Source organism: Eptatretus burgeri, chromosome 13 (assembly GCF_056783735.1).
Source record: "Eptatretus burgeri isolate ZD-2024b chromosome 13, Ebu_testis_v1, whole genome shotgun sequence".
NCBI lineage: Eukaryota > Metazoa > Chordata > Myxini > Myxiniformes > Myxinidae > Eptatretus > Eptatretus burgeri.
In genome coordinates this window covers 77251797-77275638 of record NC_140973.1, presented here as the reverse complement: position 1 = coordinate 77275638, position 23842 = coordinate 77251797, and the positions used below count along the sequence as shown (strand labels likewise).

General features: G+C 41.6%; 1 protein-coding gene across 5 annotated transcripts in view; it reads right to left on the bottom strand.

Annotated features, from left to right (window-relative positions):
- Nucleotides 1-10632: 10632 nt before the first annotated feature.
- Nucleotides 10633-23842, bottom strand: part of LOC147014840 (prestin-like) — a 108486-nt gene continuing 95276 nt past the window's right edge. For all 5 annotated transcript variants that reach the window (XR_015050922.1, XM_085853213.1, XM_085853212.1 and 2 more), the window contains 2 exons: nt 12775-12882; nt 10633-11020 (listed from right to left, as the gene is read on the bottom strand). Coding sequence is in view for 4 of the 5 variants with exons in the window: in XM_085853213.1 (XP_085709339.1) it covers nt 10997-11020; nt 12775-12882 (132 nt within the window). In the remaining variant the exon portion in view is untranslated. The remainder of the gene's footprint in view (nt 11021-12774; nt 12883-23842) is intronic.

The window sequence follows — 23842 nt, the reverse complement described above, 5'->3', positions numbered from 1 at the left end:
TCGGAATGTGCACTACCCACACACTGTACAACACTCGTAATGTACACTACCCACACACTGTACCACACTCGGAATGTGCACTACCCACACACTGTACCACACTCGGAATGTGCACTACCCACACACTGTACCACACTCGGAATGTGCACTACCCACACACTGTACCACACTCGTAATGTGCACTACCCACACACTGTACCACACTCGGAATGTGCACTACCCACACACTGTACCACACTCGGAATGTGCACTACCCACACACTGTACCACACTCGGAATGTACACTACCCACACACTGTACCACACTCGTAATGTACACTACCCAGACACTGCAGCACACTCGGAATGTGCACTACCCACACACTGTACCACACTCGTAATGTACACTATCCACACACTGTACCATACTCGGAATGTGCACTACCCACACACTGTACCACACTCGTAATGTACACTACCCACACACTGTCTCCTCTCTCGTAATGTACACTACCCACACACTGTACCACACTCGTAATGTACACTACCCACACACTGTCTCCTCTCTCGTAATGTACACTACCCACACACTGTAATGTACACTACCCACACACTGTACCACACTCGTAATGTACACTACCCACACACTGTACCACACTCGGAATGTGCACTACCCACACACTGTACCGTTCACACATCCCATTACAGAGGGAATTGTACTTCATGAACTTGAGAAGTTTTGTACATAATCTGTACGAGAATCGGTACAAGTCCGGACACAGTCGGTGCGGTGTCCCAAATTACAGGGCGTGACAAGACACCCTGGTCACGGCCATCCTTCCCCTGCTCGTCCCTCCCCCTACACCGACACACGGTAAACAACCCAAACCTCACGAATCCTCTTCCATCACTTCTCTCGATTTCCTCCTTCAGATAAACAGAGTTAACCTCCCCTCCCCCCAGACAGCCAATCACGGTTCTTACCGGTCACGAGTTCAGCTCACGAGGTCCAGGACGTTATTCATGTCCACACCGTTTGTACCGCTGGTTTCTCCAAAATAATAATCTTCCCCTCGCGACAAACCAGGCTGAGTTCTCTCGAGAAACGAAACCGAATCGAATTTCAGATTCTCCTCACATCATCAACCTTCACACCATGTCACCTTCTTCTTCTTCTTCTTCTTCCTTTAATGAACTTCGTCTTCTTCTTCTGCTATTTGTCTCATTCTGTTCTTATTCCCTTACGATTCTTCTTCTTCATTTAGACTTCTTCCTCTTTTATCTTCAACCTCGTTTGGTGTTTTATTAATTGCAAATGAATTTTCAGTGCTGTGTTAGTAAAAGTCTCACTAGTTGTTTTAATCTATTGACAAGTTCAATGCTGTGTTAGTAAAAGTCTCACGAGTTGTGTTAATCTATTGACAAGTTCAGTGCTGTGTTAGTAAAAGTCTCACGAGTTGTTTTAATCTATTGACAAGTTCAGTGGTGTGTTAGTAAACGTCTGACTCGCTGTTTTAATCTATTTACAAGTTCAGTGCTGTGTTAGTAAAAGTCTGACTTGTTGTTTTAATCTCTTGACAAGTTCAGTGCTGTGTTAGTAAACGTCTGACTAGTTGTTTTAATCTATTTACAAGTTCAGTGCTGTGTTTGTAAAAGTCTGACTAGTTGTTTTAATCTATTTACAACTTCAGTGCTGTGTTAGTAAACGTCTGACTCGCTGTTTTAATCTATTTACAAGTTCAGTGCTGTGTTTGTAAAAGTCTGACTAGTTGTTTTAATCTATTTACAACTTCAGTGCTGTGTTAGTAAACGTCTGACTCGCTGTTTTAATCTATTTACAAGTTCAGTGCTGTGTTAGTAAAAGTCTGACTTGTTGTTTTAATCTCTTGACAAGTTCAGTGCTGTGTTAGTAAACGTCTGACTAGTTGTTTTAATCTATTTACAAGTTCAGTGCTGTGTTTGTAAAAGTCTGACTAGTTGTTTTAATCTATTTACAACTTCAGTGCTGTGTTAGTAAACGTCTGACTCGCTGTTTTAATCTATTTACAAGTTCAGTGCTGTGTTTGTAAAAGTCTGACTAGTTGTTTTAATCTATTTACAACTTCAGTGCTGTGTTAGTAAACGTCTGACTCGCTGTTTTAATCTATTTACAAGTTCAGTGCTGTGTTAGTAAAAGTCTGACTAGTTGTTTTAATCTATTTACAACTTCAGTGCTGTGTTAGTAAACGTCTGACTCGCTGTTTTAATCTATTTACAAGTTCAGTGCTGTGTTAGTAAAAGTCTCACGAGTTGTTTTAATCTATTGACAAGTTCAGTGGTGTGTTAGTAAACGTCTGACTCGCTGTTTTAATCTATTTACAAGTTCAGTGCTGTGTTAGTAAAAGTCTGACTTGTTGTTTTAATCTCTTGACAAGTTCAGTGCTGTGTTAGTAAACGTCTGACTAGTTGTTTTAATCTATTTACAAGTTCAGTGCTGTGTTTGTAAAAGTCTGACTAGTTGTTTTAATCTATTTACAACTTCAGTGCTGTGTTAGTAAACGTCTGACTCGCTGTTTTAATCTATTTACAAGTTCAGTGCTGTGTTTGTAAAAGTCTGACTAGTTGTTTTAATCTATTTACAACTTCAGTGCTGTGTTAGTAAACGTCTGACTCGCTGTTTTAATCTATTTACAAGTTCAGTGCTGTGTTAGTAAAAGTCTGACTTGTTGTTTTAATCTCTTGACAAGTTCAGTGCTGTGTTAGTAAACGTCTGACTAGTTGTTTTAATCTATTTACAAGTTCAGTGCTGTGTTTGTAAAAGTCTGACTAGTTGTTTTAATCTATTTACAACTTCAGTGCTGTGTTAGTAAACGTCTGACTCGCTGTTTTAATCTATTTACAAGTTCAGTGCTGTGTTTGTAAAAGTCTGACTAGTTGTTTTAATCTATTTACAACTTCAGTGCTGTGTTAGTAAACGTCTGACTCGCTGTTTTAATCTATTTACAAGTTCAGTGCTGTGTTAGTAAAAGTCTGACTAGTTGTTTTAATCTATTTACAACTTCAGTGCTGTGTTAGTAAACGTCTGACTCGCTGTTTTAATCTATTTACAAGTTCAGTGCTGTGTTTGTAAAAGTCTGACTAGCTGTTTTAATCTCTTGACAAGTTCAGTGCTGTGTTAGTAAACGTCTGACTAGTTGTTTTAATCTATTTACAAGTTCAGTGCTGTGTTTGTAAAAGTCTGACTAGTTGTTTTAATCTATTTACAACTTCAGTGCTGTGTTAGTAAACGTCTGACTCGCTGTTTTAATCTATTTACAAGTTCAGTGCTGTGTTTGTAAAAGTCTGACTAGTTGTTTTAATCTATTTACAACTTCAGTGCTGTGTTAGTAAACGTCTGACTCGCTGTTTTAATCTATTTACAAGTTCAGTGCTGTGTTAGTAAAAGTCTGACTAGTTGTTTTAATCTATTTACAACTTCAGTGCTGTGTTAGTAAACGTCTGACTCGCTGTTTTAATCTATTTACAAGTTCAGTGCTGTGTTTGTAAAAGTCTGACTAGCTGTTTTAATCTCTTGACAAGTTCAGTGCTGTGTTAGTAAACGTCTGACTAGTTGTTTTAATCTATTTACAAGTTCAGTGCTGTGTTTGTAAAAGTCTGACTAGTTGTTTTAATCTATTTACAAGTTCAGTGCTGTGTTAGTAAACGTCTGACTAGTTGTTTTAATCTATTTACAAGTTCAGTGCTGTGTTAGTAAACATCTGACTAGTTGTTTTAATCTATTTACAAATTCAGTGCTGTGTTTGTAAAAGTCTGACTAGTTGTTTTAATCTCTTGACAAGTTCAGTACTGTGTTAGTAAACGTCTGACTAGTTGTTTTAATCTATTTACAAGTTCAGTGCTGTGTTTGTAAAAGTCTGACTAGTTGTTTTAATCTATTGACAACTTCAGTGCTGTGTTAGTAAACATCTGACTAGCTGTTTTAATATATTGACAAGTTCAGTGCTGTGTTCGTAAAAGTATGACTAGTTGTTTTAATCTCTTGACAAGTTCAGTGCTGTGTTAGTAAACGTCTGACTAGTTGTTTTAATCTATTTACAAGTTCAGTGCTGTGTTTGTAAAAGTCTGACTAGTTGTTTTAATCTATTGACAACTTCAGTGCTGTGTTAGTAAACATCTGACTAGCTGTTTTAATATATTGACAAGTTCAGTGCTGTGTTCGTAAAAGTATGACTAGTTGTTTTAATCTCTTGACAAGTTCAGTGCTGTGTTAGTAAACGTCTGACTAGTTGTTTTATTCTATTTACAAGTTCAGTTCAGTGGTGTGTGTTGTTATTGCTGTCACAGTCCCAATTATCTCACCTGAAACTGTACCAGAGAAGAACATCTTAGGAATACTGTACTGCTGTCTGAGAAAGGCATTCGTACAATGTGGAATGGCAAAGCATCTCGTTTATCAAATAATTTGGTGTGAAATTTATTATTATTGATATGATATAGATTTGTTATTGTAAAAAGGAAACTGAAATGGGACGGACACGCACGCACACGCACACACACTTCATTCCCCTCAGTCGTGACTCGTCCATATTATTTGTCCACGCATCGTGACACATTCAGGTTAATTAATAATCCTCATTCCGTCAGTGGTTCGAGGATTGGTTGTTATTTTCATGAAGGTTTCACAAATGATTTGTAGGGGTAAAAAAAAAAACAAGGGTTTCAGCATCAACTATGATGAGCCAACTTCGTTGAAAGCGACCTTGAGGAAGCGACCAACTGATGGTAAATACTGGTGGAATGACCAAATATGATTCATCACTGGCTAATATATGGAGAAACCGTAACAACCATTTTCTCAAACCTTGCGATGAGTCAAACTCTCGTCAGCAGTTTCATCACCATCCAAACACAACCAGGTGTAAACATTATTCAAGCGAAGCTGTGACCTAAGTAATAGGTAACCGGTGTTTACGTCACGATGTAATACTTTGCACCTTGAACAAAACAATGCTGGCTCCTTGTTCTTACGGCAATTGATTTTTTACATTGACGTCTTGGGCGTCGATCAGGGAAGGGGACATTCCTGTTGTGTGAGTTGTGAAGCACAGGCCCTAGAAAAGAGGAGAAGGTGGGGATTGAAGCAAGCTTTTTGGAGGAGGAAAGACAGCACATTGATTGTGTCCCCCCCCCCCAAGTGCCAGAGAATATCAGAGGTCAGCAAACTTAACAATAGCCGTCATGTTGTCAGCGGTGGATTATCATGGAGGAAAGTCTGTTGATAACCACTTGATCAAATGCAAAAATCTTGGCAACCAACAGCCGGATTATCTTGAAACTTCACGTTTTGATACTTCGAGATAGTCCTGACATTGTATAGTAATATGGTGAACATAGGTAAAAGGGCAAGGTCAAGGGCAGCCAAAACGTGATATGTAACTTTGGACCATCATTTGATGACGGAACGTCCTAAACACATCGGAGAGAGTCAAATCCATCCATCCATGGGGACCATACTCTGCGCAGAGTGTGGGTGCTGCCGAAGCGATCTTCTTGGCTATTGGGTACAATCCTGGACGGGTCGCCACTCCGACACAGGACACCAGCAAGCTGGTACTCATTTTGCCGACCTCAGAAGGATGACATGACCTGGTATTAATTCAACAGCTGAGGGGGATTTTCACTCAGGATCCTAGGATCCCAAGCCCACCACCCAAACTATGAAGCCAACACCAGGCATATCAACCTACTTGAAACCGTTCTTTGAGCATCCGATCTCGTCATCTTTGTAAAAACCATTTCTGGCTTGCGACCACGCTTTAAGAACTCGATTTCTGGTATTCTTTGCAGTAAAACAGTCTTTATATGGGGCTTATAGTTCTTTTCAGGGTTAAAATCGCACTCCCTTTTCGTTAAGAAGGGATCGATATTTTTCTTGAACAGAGTTCACATCTGTACTTTGATGGAGACTTGCATCATTGTTCATGATTATTGACTTTACAAGATCTGATTGTCACAGATATCTCGTGTTTTATGTCGGTTGGCAGTACTGATGTGGCTGCTTGTCTCATCATCACTTCCACCACCGAAGGTCAAGGGGGCTATGTTTTCACCCCTTTCTGTCTGTTTGTTTGTGTGCACGATATCTGAAAAAGTTGCAGATGGATTCGGATCAAAGTTGGTGGATATGTTGGGTGTGTGACTCGGAAGAATTGATTCGATTTTGGTGAATAACTGGATCAGAGTACTCCATTAGATTAGTACTACATTTTTAAAGTGATTCTTCACCAGAGAGAGAGAGAGAGAGAGAGAGAGAGAGAGAGAGAGAGAGAGAGAGAGAGAGAGAGAGAGAGAGAGAGAGAGAGAGAGAGAGAGAGAGAGAGAGAGAGAGAGAGAGAGATATATATATATATATATATAGGGCCAAAAACGATATATAGCATGATATTTCAAAAATGTAAGTGGCCCAATATGTTCTCGTGGATCAGGCATTACGTGGCGGAGGTACGCGCTCCACCGAGTGCCCTTCTAGTTGTTTATCGGTCTTGTTTGTTTCCTTCAGCAGTGCCTGTGGCATTTCAAATTTTGGGCAAACGCATCTTTAGCCTCGTGAATAAATGCTCGCCTGGTACAAGTATAAGCAGTTTTGGTGGACTATTTGATTTACAAAAATGTTTTTCTCATAGCTTCAGTTTTCACTTCATGTATAACGTATATTTTGTCCACATCATCATCTGATCGAGCGTACTCGGGCATTTTGCCTCTCGATGGCAGAAATAATCTACAGTGGTTGCCAGTCCTATTGTAGATCGCGGTGTTCGCTTGAACCGGTCTCCCTCCGAAGGCGGAGTGCACTTCATACCGTTCCGCAAGTATATTAGCAGTCGCTAATTCGTGCCTCATCTACCCGCTGCCATAGATGATTTTCTGACCTCGAATGGCTCAAATATCCCAGCAAGCTGGTACTCAATTTGCCGACCTTAGAAGGATGACAGGCTGAGTCAACCCCCTGGTGTGTCTTAATTCAGCGGCCAACGGGGCTTGAACTCAGGATCCTTAGATCCCAAGCCGCTACCCCAACCACTGAGCCAGCACCAGATTCACCAGGACCTTGTCCACCATACATTTTTGACAAAAGACACACACATCCTCACCAAATGCTTTTCTCTTCAACATATTTCTTCTGAGCACTTTTTAAATGTTTCTGCTAACAAATTACTCGGTAACATTTTCCATGGTATTTCAAAACTGTTGAATCATCAAAAATGATATCTTCAACTCTTTTATCGATGTCTATCATGTGCCTCCCGAGTAGAAAGCATTCATGGCAATAGGATTTTATGTTCTCGTTTGATTTCGCACTTGCGACGGAAAGCTTATCGGAGGATTTGGCTTCATTGCAAATGATACGGATACCGTCACTGCTTGAAGATGACATTTTGTTCTGGACTGATCGTGTCGCACTGCAGCATGCCCTCGCTTCAACCGCTCGTCTCACTGGACAATTTTGGAAAGAGAAGAAATTGATGTCATAATAACATGTTACAAAAAAGGTAAAACGAGATGTTTTTTTTTTGTTTTTTTTTAAATCAGAAGATTTAAGGTCGCTCCCATTAGGATTCGCCACAGCGGATCATCCGTTATGATCCGCATACTGATTTGGCACAGGTTTTACGCCGGATGCCCTTCCTGACACAACCCTGGTCACCTCTTCCAACACAGGGATAAGGATTGGGTTTCGCCATGATTCTGGGTTGCTTTACACCCTCTCATAGCACGGCCCAGCGCAGAGCTCCCGTCCTCAAGCGATCCTCCAACCCAAGCCTCCGAGTAGCCGGATTACAGGCGCACACCACTACGCCCGGTTTTTTCATCAGAAGATATGCTATTTAATACATGATGTTTTACAAAAACAAGATCTCGAACCACATTCAGTAAGGGGATATTGGTTGCATTTACCAAGGCAGCCTTTTCACCATTTTTGATGACGTCGTAGCTAACTGGAAAACGCTGTTCTAAGTTGGCAACAAGTTCAGTTCTGCTCTGCGACTACAAAATTATCAATATCAAAAGAAACATTGCTTTTGGCAGAAACTTTAAAGTACACCATAAGTCTGCGCAAATGCTAACTACTATTTCAAGCTTTAACGATACGAGTTGGGTACCCGCCTAATGGGCGATTTTGTTCCAAGCATGCAACACCTTCTTCTGAAGCATAACTTTATTTGGGTGGTGTATAAGCAACTGGTGGTGTAGGCAAAAAAAACAACAACAACTGGGGTTACGTGCATGACGCAAAAACATACCCAATGCTTATAATTCAAAACACCTCACTGCACTGGAAAATGTGGGGACAGGAATACTGTGCTGTAAATGGTGAAGCCTTGTAATAATACCCTTAACTATCTGGAGGTGTTGCTACATGATAGAGATTTACATAGAGAATGTGTCCCCCCTCCCCCCCCAACCCCCACACTCAGATAAAAACACCTCTATATGGTACATTAATTGGGGTCATGCTGATCCTCTGGAGCAGTGGTTCCCAACCTTTTTCTGATCGAGTACCACTTGGAGGTCCCATACCGTCGCCGCGTACCACCGAGTTCCAGAAAAACGCAATTCGATAAGATATCAATTTATTCACAAGTAGAACACACAAATGAACTAACCGTCAACAAAGAACAAAATTTAATGCGAGGGCTGCATCCGTTTCTTCTCCACCAGCTGGTCGATGCAGGGCATATCTTTGCTCACAGCACATCGGAAATCATGCCCGGGCGCAGCAAGACGGTTCCGGCTCTTCGACTTGATGGTCATCATGGCTGAGAACCCCTGACCGCACTCCCACGTAGAGGGGAAAATCAGTAGCTGGGGAACAGCGTGACGGGCTAGTGTCGGGTACGAGGAGGCCATGGTCACCCAGAAGTTCATAGGAGAGCATTCCTTGTGCTTCGTCTTTGCTGTCTCATCAGCCTGGATATCTATGAGCTCCTCTTGTTCCCTGGTCCCGACAGGCAGATCGCCTGGTTCAACGGAAAACGGATTGGTGATGTAGGCACAACATGTAATGTCTGGGAAGTAATGCATCAACTCAGTCTTGAGCAGTTAGAGGTGACGGACGATTTCTTGGGACAATTCATCATTGGGCTCGCTCTCAAGGGTAGTCACGAGTTCGAACATTCCGTAGCGTTTGCTCTCCAGGTTCTTGATCCAGAGGTCCAACTTCCGGACAAACGCTCCCAGATTCGAGATGAAGTCTAAGACAGTGCAGTTGGGCCCTTGGAACGACAGGTTTAAGTCGTTGAAGACCCCAAAAATGTCCGACAGGTAGGCCAACCTTGAGATAAACTCCTCATCCTCCAGATCTTTTTGAAAATCGTGTTCTTCTCCGTGAAGAATACTATGAGTTCATTCCTCAGTTAAAAGAGACGCCTCGTCGTATTCCCACGGGAGAGCCAGCGAACCTCTGTGTGGTGGAGGAGACAGGTGTGGTCAGAGCAGAGATCTTCACAGAGCAGTTTGAACAGCCGAGTATTCAGGGCGGATGTTTTGACGAAATTTACTATTTTGATTAATCGGTTCAAGCATGATAACAAATTCGGAGGGAGTACCTTAGTGCTAAGGGCGAATCTGTGTATGAAGCAATGGACACCGGTGGCGGTTTTTTTTTTAAAGGTTGAGCTCAAAAGTGTTCGCGAACCACCTGGAAGGCCCTCGCATACCACAGGTTGGGAACCACTGCTCTGGAGCAAGCGTGGATGTAATCAGCCCAGAACTGTTTGAGGGAGTAGCATGACACACGCACACACGCACACACCATTCCGTGAATTATACACACATATATGCACACCGTGCCAGCCAAGCATGGACAAGCAGGTGAGGGGTGAATGCAGTACCTGTCACCACAGGGAGGCTGCAGAAGAGATGAGAGAAACTGACAGGGTCCCAGAGATGAGAAGAAAAGAGCTGCCAGAGAGGAGAGAGGGGGAATAACTTGGTTCTCCGCCTTTATGGGTTGACCCTTCCTTTCCCCTCAAGGCGTTGATATCAGCACCGGCAGGGTGTTAGCCAATTACATGAGGCCTTCGCACATGGCCATAGTGTCGGCCAATGGATGGTGTTAATGCCACCAAGCATCAGGGCCAATTATGAGTCACCTATGTTCACTGCCAATCAGCGGTGGCCATGGAGAACAGCCCACCTCAAACTGGTGAGACATTGGAGGGCTAGTGTTTCTTCCTCTTCTTGCATATATACAAGAGGGGGGGGGTGGAGCCATGCCGTGGTGTGGATGTGTGCCATTTACCCAAGCCCCCCCCCCACCCCCGAAAATTTACCCAAGCCCCTTTCCTCTGGTTCAACAAAATTATTTTTATTTATAAAATAATGTTTACCATTTGTATTAATATTAGCGCTCTTACTGAAACCCCCAAAAAGCCCTCATATACCACTAATGCATAAGAAATAACGCTGTCGGGAACGCATCTCCATGTAACAATGGTGTAATGACCCTTTTTGGCACATTTTGCGTTCTTCGCCAGGAATGCATCTTGAGCGCTAAAGTGAGGAATTATTGTAGTGAGTTTACAATGAGAAATAAATAATTGATTTCTCACCGATGGGGCAAACAAGAGAGAGTCACGTAGCTTTTCTAATTGTAAGTTGACAGTGGCAATGTTTTTCAAGCAGAAAACATGTTTATTGAAAATCTTTAAGAATTGTAATTGTAATGCATGGCAATATGTACTTTATGTACCACAGCACTGAGCTTACACAAACATTCATTTGAGGCTTGGATGTTGAGCACCATAGAACAGCACATTACCATTCACTGCTGGTTTTTTTTTTCCCTGATTGTGAAAATTAAAGACATAAAATGAATATTCATATAATTCATGACATTTTAGCAACTTCAAATGTTTCATAGTTTTCATGTATAAAGCACCCAACCCAACCCACGTTTTACCCAAGCCCTATAACTTTACCCTTTCACACCCTTCTTCTCGTTCTTCTTCTCTTCCTGTTGTTCATTCCACATCCCTCACATCTTGGCATTGTAAAGCACCTGCACAGACATAACATGAAGCAAAAAAAGCACCTTAAGAATGTACACTTAAGGGAGTGTGTAAGCACATTAAGATAATGTGGGTATGTTTTTGATAGTGAATTGTTTTTGTGTACAGACGCTTCTGATTCTGATGTTCCATGCTCTGTTATAGAGGGTAAGTGCTGCCGAAGCAGTTTTTTGGCAAAGGGTTGTACTAGTTGGCTTGCCCTTGCCTTCCCCAGCAATAGTTCGGTCAGGAGTTTATAATTTAACCATGGTCTTCGCGAAGGATCGCCTACTCTTCACGAAGGATGCTGTGTGGTCTTTAATGGCCTCAAGGAGGCCTCAGGAGCTGTGGCAATGCACCATCATAGCCAGTTGAAAGCATGAAACATGTCACGAAGATAAATGGATGCCAAAAATAAAAATTATAATAAAATATACTAATGCCGGCCTATGAAAGTATACAGATTACAGTTCCCATCATTGCAATATTGCTGCGTCCTCTCCCTGTCCCTAATCTAACAAGTCATCCTCAACGCCAAAATGGATGCTTGCAGGTTTGTTTTTGTTGAGATTCAAAAACAATTTTGTGCAGCTCATTTGTCTGAAGATTTTAGCTTTCAAGATATCTTTACTAAATGGGGGGGGGGGGAAAAATAACACAACACTTACAACACTCAGTTGTTACTCATAAATCTCTGTACCGTATATTCGAGTCTCAGAAAGCCAAGCCCGAGTCGCACGGGTCTTTATTTTTATTTTAAAAGAAGGCATTCTGAGTCGGGTCATTTTTCAAAGCATCTCATTATGGGGAGATCATAATCGGATGGCTAGTTTGGTCATTACATGAGGGGAGTTGAAAGGTCCAATTAATGAGGAACACAAAATCGTCCAACAACCAAATTCTCCTGCTCAAATGGAAGTGCACATGCATCTAAGCCATCCTGCCAGCTCAATATAAACTAAATTACCATAACATGTTGAAGGATGTTTACAAAATATAAAGAGCTGAGACTTGTAGCTCTTTATAAAAATTAAATCATTGGAAAACTTCAAAAGTTTATGGAATGAAATCCAAGTTAATGTGCAAGACTGCTCAATCTCCTTTACTCTGCTGATCTCTTGTTGTCCCTCTTCCCTTTGTAATCCAGCTTATTCGGCTCGACTTTCAAAAGACATGTTGTCAAGGAGATTTAGTGGCAATAAAGTTTTTCAGGATCATATTTACTTTTAAAGAGGCATTTCACTCAAACCAAGAATTTAAAACTCGAGGAGCGACTGAGACTTGTCCCTTTAAAAATAAGAACCTCATGAAAGGAGATTGTGCAAAACAAACCAGCCTTTTTGGCAATTGGGCACGATACCTGCATCCTAAAAATAATAATAAAAAAAAAGGATGTGAAAATAAATCCTCATTTAAATACAAACTAACTTTATCAGGTTGTTCCTCCTCGAGAGAGTAACAGCTGTTGCACAATGTCAGATTATTCAACCTCGTCATACGGAAGTAATTGCGCAGTTTTCAAATGAACTTTTGCACATAAAACCAGACCTGTGTGTTTGCAAAACTATCTTTCCTTGGAGGATTACTCATTTGCTGTATGGGAATGTTTGTACATGCCCATTACAGGTGACCGTGCATCAATACCACCTTGGTGTATGGCAGAATGTGCTAAGTTTAAGCTATCATAAATGTGTGAATGACAATTATGAAAAATAAAAATTGATAGATGACATACTAGATATTGAGGTGCAAAATTCCAGCTCACCTTATGAAGGGAAAGACTGGCATTTGGCTGGCTCAAAGGTGTGGCAATGGCACCTGTAATGGTGGACAGCACATTACCCTCATGAGCCTTCACCCTTGTGGGTCTCTCCTGCACGAAAAAACAAAATGTTTCGATATTAATACAAGGCATGTTTTGATTTGATCTAGTCTTTGTATACAAGAGGAGAAAGCAATAAAGGTGTAGCCAGACACTTCTATCAGGAAAGGTCGGGCAGGATCCTAACCTTCCCCCCACCACATTTATATACTAGTGTGGATGCAAATTCGTCCAAAATTAGCATAATGGGTTAAAGGGTGATGAAAGGATAAAATGTTGCTAATTAAACTTGATTGATCATTAACTTGAAAAAGTAAATGTTTATACTTTAAGCACAATGTATTTTAACCCTTTTATGGGAAATGTATTTGAATACAACATCTTATATATTATTTCTGAGTTTGTGGTTTCGTGTCGCGCTATCTTCGACTTTGTTCTGCGTTTGAGTAACGTGATATTCGGCTTACATTATCTCAAAGACCATATGAGGTGCATGGTACACAAAAAGTAAATAAAATGGTTCTGAAACAGTGAAATCGTATTCCACTTACTGCATTAAAGTAAAATTACTACTGATACTCTGCATCAGTTCCTTTCTCAAACACACCCACCCCAACATGTCGCGCACAGCGCGGGTTATGCTAGTGATTATTACATCTATGTGCTTGCATATATATACATATATATATATATATATATATATATATATATATATATATACATATATATATATATATATATATATATATAAAATTATGATTAAACGACCTTGTATCTCTTTACTGTATTGGAAGGTTACCAGTCTGTCAAGTAAAACACCCCTCTTCCCCAAAACAAATTGGCCTTCCAAATAATCTTTATTCAGTAGAATAGAATCATCTATTATTCTATTTATCTTCAGGGATTCTGATATATAAATAATTATATATTGGCATCTGAAAGTCGGGCTTGAAGCAAGAGTCTCGAGCTTAAATGGAATGTATGTGAAGGTAATGTCCAGATGTTTCTTTGAATATTTCTCAAACTACAGATCGTAAATGTTCCCCAGCTCTAAGAATTCAAGCTGACCGCCAAATGGCCAAGGCAATCAGGCAATGAGTGATCTCTTCCCTAAACCCCAAAACTTCAGCTTTGGTGCCATTCTGTCTCAAGGATGACCAGACATTGTCTCATGATCTTACCCCACACCTGCATATTATATAGGACCGAAAAAAAAATCCATGTATGGCAGAATCAGAGGAAGAGTCTGTTGCTTGCTTGTGTTATTGAATCTCCTCTGGTTCTCCATATGTATAAAATAATATATATGTATACATGTTTTTATGTATGTGTGTATATATACATATATATATATATATATATATATATATATATATATATATATATATATATATATATATATATATATATATATATATGTGTGTGTGTATATATACTTAGCCTGGTGTTGGCGCAGTGGTTAGGGCAGCGGCTTGGGATCCAAAAGGTCTTGAGTTCAAGCCCCGTTGGGCCACTGAATTAATACACCAGGGGGTTGACTCAGCCTGTCATCCTTCCGAGGTCGGCGAAATGAATACCAGTATACTGGGCCGGTGTATACCCCGGTTAAAATAGGTGTACCATATCCCTGTGTCATAAGATGCGACCAGGGTTGCGTCAGTAAGGGGATCCGGCGTAAAACATGTGCCAAATCTCTATGCGGATCAGACGGATGATCCGCTGTGGCGACCCCTTACGGGAGCAGCCGAAAGAAGAAGAAGAGAGAAGATATATATATATATATATATATATATATATATATATATATATATATATATATATATATATATGTATATCTTCTTTCGAAATGTTCCCAATTCGTAACAATATATATATATATATATATATATATATATATATATATATATATATATATATATATATATATATATATATATATATATATATATATATATATATATATATATATATATATATATATATATATTGAGCAGCCGAAAGAAGAAGAAGAGAGAAGATATATATATATATATATATATATATATATATATATATATATATATATATATATATATATATATATGTATATCTTCTTCTTTCGGCTGCTCCCGTTAGGGGTCGCCACAGCGGATCATGCGTCTGATCCGCATAGAGATTTGGCACATGTTTTACGCCGGATCCCCTTCCTGACGCAACCCTGGTCGCATCTTACGACACAGGGATATGGTACACCTATTTTAACCGGGGTATACACCGGCCCAGTATACTAGTACTCATTTCGCCGACCTCGGAAGGATGACAGGCTGAGTCAACCCCCTGGTGTATTAATTCAGTGGCCCAACGGGGCTTGAACTCAGGACCTTTTGGATCCCAAGCCGCTGCCCGAACCACTGCGCCAACACACCAGGATATATATGTATATATGTATATATATATATATATATATATATGTATATATATATATATATATGTATATATATATGTATATATATATATATATATATATATATATATATATATATATATATATATATATATATGTATATATATATATATATGTATATATATATATATATATATATATATATATATATATATATATATGTATATATATATATATATATATATATATATATATATATATATATATATATATGTATATATATATATATATATATATGTATATGTATATCTATGTGTATATATATATATATATAAATATATATATATATACATATATATATATATATATATATATATATATATATATATATATATTGTTACGAATTCCGCCCTCCTGGTGTGCGATCGGCCACGTAACTAGAATCGCAACGCCTCACCCACCGGAACGGACAATTCAGTCGTGACCTTCCTGGAACTACCGCCAGGAGCCAGTCACGGGTGGGGGTTTAACCTCACCACAACCCAGTCAGCATTCTACCCGCGCGAAATAGGGTGAATTGCCGAATGTCGATATACCTAAGTACCCGTGCGGGTAGCGTACAGAGGAGTTGTACCACGCCGCAGGCCGACTTCACACACGAACCGCTTAAGCGGCTCGTTTCGTGCTGAAGGGATAACCGAGCGGAGTTATCGCCAACCTCGACGGTTCAGTTTTACTGATCGGGTGTTTCAACCCACTACCAATCCCTTACGTGATGCAAGACAGAAATTTCAACCAGAGGAAAGGACGCAATGAAATGGGAAACAGTTTGACAAGCACTTTTAATTCGCACGCAGACAAGCACGTATTTTACAATCATACAAAAATGCACGTACACAGTCAAAGCAAGAACAATACGCAGAGTTACTCCCGAATAAAGCAATGTACAAGCACTTATACGGGTTTACTTAATAGACTGGCGCCACACACACACATTTACACCAAAAGCAAAGAAAATACAAGCCACCCTCACAGGCAATGAGGCAGACAGGTCCGTGGCCCAAATGAACGTGGGACCTGGGTGATCGGCCAGGTCCACGAGACTGAAGGGGTCTTACCCGCACCCTCATGGCGCGATGGCGGGCTAGCCGCAATGTTCGCGCAACGCGCCTGACTCCGTGCCCCTGGTATGGTCGGTGAGCTCCTTTGGCGTGCGTTGCACAGGCACGTGTTGGTCGGCACCACGGTTGGATTGGGGAACGGATGGGGTTACCGGCGCCATCTCAGCGCGGATGGGGGGGGGGAATTGTTGATGCTCGGGGTCGGGAGAGGGGAATGGCGGACGCTTCGTCCCGCGAGCGAGGTCTCGAGACCGCACCGATTCCGGCGAACTCTCGCCCCCAAGTCCTCTTCCGCATCCCTGCTTCACGCCGCGACTCGTCCCTCGACCTCAACTCCGAGCTCCATCCCCTTCGCCATCCGATCCCCGCAGCAACAACCTCAACGATGACCTTCGTCTTGACTCGACCAGCCCAGCCAGCACAGTACCGCACAGCTGCTCAGCACAACCCAACACACGACCCAACTCGACACACGCGAGTCGCTTTGTGCTCGCGTCTTTATAGACCGGAGGAGGAGCGTGTATGCTAATTCGTGGATCAAAACGCGCTTGGAGGCGGGGCCACGCAACCCGACGTTCAGCCATTGGTCGGGCAAAAAGGGGCGTGAGCCTCTCCTGATCCGAATTCCTTCCGAAAAGGAGTCCATTTGTACTCGCGGCTCGAAGCGTTCGGCAAGAATCACCGAACGGGCCCTGGACAGCACGACATTCGGTGTTGACCGGTGGTGTGGTTGATGGTTGTGGAAAGAGAAAGGCGAAGGTGGTGGGGGGTTTGCTGTGGTGGTTTGGTTGTTGGCGGGCGTCGTTTGGGAATGGCGGTGAAGCGATGTTTGCGGGATGGAGTTGTGGAGGTAAAGAGGCGAAGGTGGTGGTGTTTGAGTTGTTGGCAGCTTAATGGTCCAAAATAACGATAGAGAAAGAAAAATGGCTAACTCAAAGCGTCGCAGCCCGGATGAATCACACATATTCCCTCTAAATAACGGGTGTGGACTAACTACACATGAACTTATCGATATATCTAACCTGAGGACCTTTCTGGTGTATTGCAAATTTCCACAGCCGTAACAATATATATAAATAAATAAATATATATATATATATATATATATATATATATATATATATATATATATATATATATATATATATATATGTACACACAGGGTGAGACAGAAGTAGCGCCCGATTTCTGTCAGTTGATTGTTTATTTGCCATTTGCATTACAGTGTACAAGAACGTAGAAATAAATGAATGACGTTTATCTAACAATATATTCAAGAAAAAAATTATTACGGAACTGTACCAAGCTGTTCTACTTGCAATTTTCAAAGTGCCCTCCTTCGTGATCGATGCACAATTGCAGCCGAGCAGGCACAGAGCGGCACACACGTCTGCAGAGTTCGATATCAATTTCCTCAAACTTTGCAGTGATTTGGGCCTTCAATTCCTGAATGGTACGAGCCTTTTCACGATAAACAAGGTCTTTCATGAGCCCCCAAAGAAAGAAATCTGGAGGTTTAAGGTCTGGGGAGTGTGCCGGCCACTCGATCGGACTGCGGCGGCCGATCCACTTTCTGGGACAGTTTTCATCAAGCCACTGATGAACATAACGTCCATAATGAGGTGGAGCTCCATCATGCTGGAAATAACAGTCCTGATCTTGTACCCTGGGCCAAAAGAAGGTTTGCAGCATATCCAGGTAAATTTCTGCAGTGACAGATCCCTCAAAGAAAAAGGGTCAAATTATCCCTAATGGAGATATGGCTGCCCAAACTGTCACTCCAGGTAAATTTACCTCCTTCTCAACTGTCACTCTTGGGTTATTCGCAGCCCAGTAGACACAATTGTGTCTTAATTGTGCCATTAAGCTCAATTTGGTGGAAATTCAGTAACTATCCAAACTCGCAGCAATAACCTGCAAAACAAAATCAAAAATAAATAAATTACGAAAATTAATAATCTGAAAGACAATTATTAACAACATGACTTCCCAGAAAAAAATCTGACAGCCGAAAAAACACAGAAATCGGGCGCAACTTTTGACTCACCCTATATATGTGTGTGTGTGTGTGTGTGTGTGTGTGTGTGTGTGTGTGTGTGTGTGTGTGTGTGTGTGTGTGTGTGTGTGTGTGTGTGTGTGTGTGTGTGTGTGTGTGTGTGTATATCTGTATGAACATATATATAAAATATACATATATATATATATATATATATATATATATATATATATATAAATATATATATACTGTATCTATAAATAGATATCTCTTAATTGGATCTCAGGCGAATATCCTCGGTGGGGCAAAGGAGCACAAGTTAGGGGAAGGTTTAGCGTTAGATAGACCGGCCTCATGGGGGTATGAGCAGTCCTCTGTTGGGCCCGGTAACATGAGAGGGGTAAATTTAGGGTAGAATTTAGAGTGGATTGGAGACATGGATATGCGAGTAGCGCACGGTGGCTCACATGGGGGATGGCCCGAAAGAGAGTATGTGGTGCAATTAATGGGGCGACATTACGCTCGTATGTATCGGCCAAACGAAGGGGACGAGCGAGTTGTGAACCGCCTCCCTGGCGATGCAAGGCTGGCAAAGCCTCGCCACAAGTGGGCGATCCCCAGCCGGGATGTAGCGAATATCCTCGGCGGGGGCAAAGGAGCACAAGTTAGGGGAAGGGTTCAGCGTTAGATAGACCGGCCTCATGGGGTATGAGCAGTCCTCTGTGGGGCCTGGTAACATGACATAGGTAAATTTAGGGTAGAATTTAGAGTGGATTGGAGACATGAATATGTATGTGTGTGTGTGTGTGTGTGTGTGTGTGTGTATATGTATGTATGTGTATATATATATATATATATATATATATATATATATATATATATATATATATATATATATATATATATATATATATATATATATATATATATATATATATATATATATATATATATATATATATAGACATATAGACATACATATACATATATAGCCTGGTGTTGGCGTAGTGGTTAGGGTAGCGGCTTGGGATCCAAAAGGTCCTGAGTTCAAGCCCCGTTGGCCGCTTGAATTAATACACACCAGGAGGTTGACTCAGCCTGTCATCCTTCCGAGGTCGGCGAAGTGAATACCAGTGTACTGGGCCCGGTGTATGCCCAGGTTAGAATAGGTGTAGTATATCCTTGTGTCGTAAGGGGTGACCAGGGTTGCGTCAGGAAGGGCATCCGGCATATCCGGCATAAAAACTAAGCCAAATCACAATGCGGATCATACGGATGATCCGCTGTGGCGACCCCTGACGGAAGCAGCTGAAAGAAGAAGAAGGTATACACATATATGTATCTATGCACATATATATATATACATGTTTTTATGTATGTAAAAAAATATATATATATATGTTTTTATGTTTGTATATACACATATATGTTTTTATGTATGTATATATATATATATATATATATATATATATATATATATATATATATATATATATATATATACATACATATGTATACATGTATACATGTATATATATATATATATATATATATATATATATATACATATACATATGTATACATATACATATGTATACATATACATATGTATACATATATGTATATACATTTACAGTGGGGAGAACAAGTATTTGATACACTGTCGATTTTGCAGGTTTTCCCACTTACAAAGCACGTAGAGATCTGTAATTTTTATCATCGGTACACTTCAACTGTGAAAGACGGAATCTAAAACAAAAATCCTGAAAATCACATTGTATGATTTTTGTATAATTAATTTGCATTTTATTGCATGAAATAAGTATTTGATCACCCACCAACCAGTAAGAATTCCGGCTCTCACAGACCTGTTAGTTTTGTCTTTAAGAAGCCCTCCCATTCTCCACTCATTACCTGTATTAACTGCACCTGTTTGAACTCGTTATCTGCAAAAAAGACAGCTGTCCACACTCAATCAATCAGACTCCAACCTCTCCACAATGGGCAAGACCAGAGAGTTGTCTAAGGACATCAGGGACAAAATTGTAGACTTGCACAAGGCTGGGATGGGCTACAGGACAATAGGCAAGGAGCTTGGTGAGAAGGCAACAACTGTTGGCGCAATTATTAGAAAATGGTAGAAGTTCAAGATAACAGTCAATCTCCCTCGGTCTGGGGCTCCATGCAAGACCTCACCTTATGGAGCCTCAATGTTCACGAGAAAGGTGATAGATCAGCTCAGAACTACACGGCAGGACCTGGTCAATGACCTGAAGAGAGCTGAGACCACAGTATCAAAGAAAACCATAAGTAACACACTACGCCATCATGGATTAAATTCTGCAGCGCACGCAAGGTCCCTCTGCTCAAGCCAGCGCATGTCCAGGCCCGTCTGAAGTTTGCCAATGACCATCTGGATGATCCAGAGGAGGAATGGGAGAAGGTCATGTGGTCTGATGAGACCAAAATAGAGCTTTTTGTTTTAAAGTCCACTCGCCATGTTTGGAGGAGGAAGAAGGATGAGTACAACCCCAAGAACACCATCCCAACCGTGAAGCATGGAGGTGGAAACATCATTCTTTGGGGATGCTTTTCTGCAAAGGGGACAGGACGACTGCACCGTATTGAGGGGAGGATGGATGGGGCCATGTATTGCGAGATCTTGGCCAACAACCTCCTTCCCTCAACAAGAGCATTGAAGATGGGGTGTGGCTGGGTCTTCCAGCATGACAACGACCCGAAACACACAGCCAGGGCAACTAAGGAGTGGCTCCGTAAGAAGTATCTCAAGGTCCTGGAGTGGCCTCGCCAGTCTCCAGACCTGAACTCAATAGAAAATCTTTGGAGGGAGCTGAAAGTCTGTGTTGCCCAGTGACAGCCCCGAAACCTGAAGGATCTGGAGAAGATCTGTATAGAGGAGTGGGCCAAAATCCCTGCTGCAGTCTGTGCAAACCTGGATAAGAACTACAGGAAACGTCTGATCTCTGTAATTGCAAATAAAGGTTTCTGTACCAAATATTAAGTTCTGTTTTTCTGATGTATCAAATACTTATTTCATGCAATAAAATGCAAATTAATTATTTAAAAATCATACAATGTGATTTTCAGAATTTTTGTTTTAGATTCCGTCTTTCACAGTTGAAGTGTACCTATGATAAAAATTACAGACCTCTACGTGCTTTGTAAGTGGGAAAACCTGCAAAATCGGCAGTGTATCAAATACTTGTTCTCCCCACTGTTTGTATATATATATATATATATATATATATATATATATATATATATATATATATATATATATATATATATATATATATATATATATATATATATATATATACATACATACATAAAAACATGTATAGTATATATATGTATATGTGTGTATACATATATACATATATATATACATATATATATACATATATATACATATATATATGTATATATATATGTATATATATATATATATATATATACATACATACATAAAAACATGTATAGTATATATATGTATATGTGTGTATACATATATACATATATATATACATATATATATACATATATATACATATATATATGTATATATATATATATATATATATATATATATATATATATATATATATATTGTTGCGAATTCGCGTCCGCCGGCGTACGAACGGCCACGTGACTCGAATCGTGGCACGTCGCCCACCGGACGGACAATTCTGTCGTGACCCTCTCGGACTAACGCTGGGAGCCAGTCACGGGTGGGCCTTTCGGCCTCACTACGATCGTGCCAATCGGCCACCCGCGTGGGATAGGGTTGTTCACCAAACTCGACCTACCTAAGTACCCACGCGCATGGTAGACCGGGCGATCGCACCTCGCCGCAGGTCGACTCCGGACACGGGCCGCTTAAGCGATCCGTTCCGTACTATCGGGATAACCGAGCGGTGTTATCGTCGGCCTCGATGGTTCCGATTAATTATCGGGCGTATGAAGCCCACGACGAACCCGTTCCGTGAAGCAAGATGGAGATTCAATTAAAGAAAAGATGAAGTGAAACGGGAAAACAGTTCAACATGATGCACATTTATTCCGCGGCACACGGAGAGCACACATATACAGCCAAACAGAATGCACATATATCAAATGCTACAAAAGAAACAATGACGCAGAGATACTACCGACGACGCGAGCACACGGCAACACTAAAACAGTTTTACTTCACAGACGGCACCGACACACATTTACTCAAAAGCAAAGGAAAAAAAAGCCACCCTCATAGGCAAGGGGGCAGACGGGCCCCTAGGCCAATGTGTGCGCGGGACCTGGAGGAGCGGCCAGGCCCGCGAGACCGGGGGGGGGGGGGTTCTACCCGCGTCTTCGTGATTAGCCGCAAATGTGGCAGTGCGCCGGTGCCCCGACTTCGTGCTCCTTCGCAGGTTTCGTTGGCACCGCTTGGAGTGGGGTGGGAACGGGGCCCCTTTTCGCACTATCTCAGCGCGGGGGAAAGGGGGAATTGTTGATGCTCTGGGAAGGAGTATAGCTGGCTTGCTTGGGTCCCGTGACGAGCGATTCCACCGCGACCTCGTCGCCGACCGCCGTCTTCCTTGCCTCGGACCCGAGCTCCTTGGACTCTTCCCCCAATTCTCCTCAGCCGATTGCAGAAAACCACCTGGACGCCCTCGCCTCCCGACTCCACTCCACGCTCCAACCCGACTTGACTGCCTCGCAACAACAACTCTTGCGCAATAACTCTTCTTTCTCTCTGCCCCAAAACTCTCTTCGCTTTTCTGCCACTCTACTCTGCTTTTCTGCTCGGCGTTTTATAGGCCGGCAGGAGAAACCATATGCAAATTTCCGGATCAGGATGAGCTCGGGGGTGGAGCCACGCTCGCCCATTGGACGGAGGAAAAGGGGCGTGAATCTCCCCTGATCCTAGAATTTGCATATCTCGATTCCACACAGACGCGCCTGGAGGCGGGGCCAAGCCGCCCCGCGCTTGCTGATTGGACGGATCAGAAGTGGGCGTGTAGCATTCCTGATCCGAATTCTCCTCGGAAAGGCCGCATTTTGCACTCGCGGCTCGGCGCGTATCTTGTACGAGCCCAGGACAGCCCAACGCTCGGTGCTCACAGGTGGTGCGGAATGGCGGGAGAAGGAGGGAGGTGAGGGTGGTAGAGGGTTTATGGTGGTGGTTTGATGGTCATGGTGCGTTTGGGAATGGCATGATGCGATGATGTGGGAGCGAGTTGTGAAGGTAAAGGTCGTGGCTGTTGGCGTTGTTGTTGTTGTGAAGCGGCGTTGTGGTTGGTGGTTGTTGTGTGATGGCGGTTGGTTCAAAATAAAGATAGAACAGAAAAACGGCTATCTCAAAGCGTCGCAGACCGAATGAATCACATTTATTCCCTCTAAACAACGGGTTTGGGGCTAACTACACATGTACTTACAGAGACATCTCACCTATGGGACCTGAATGGTGGTTTGCGAATTTCCACAACCATAACAATATATATATATATA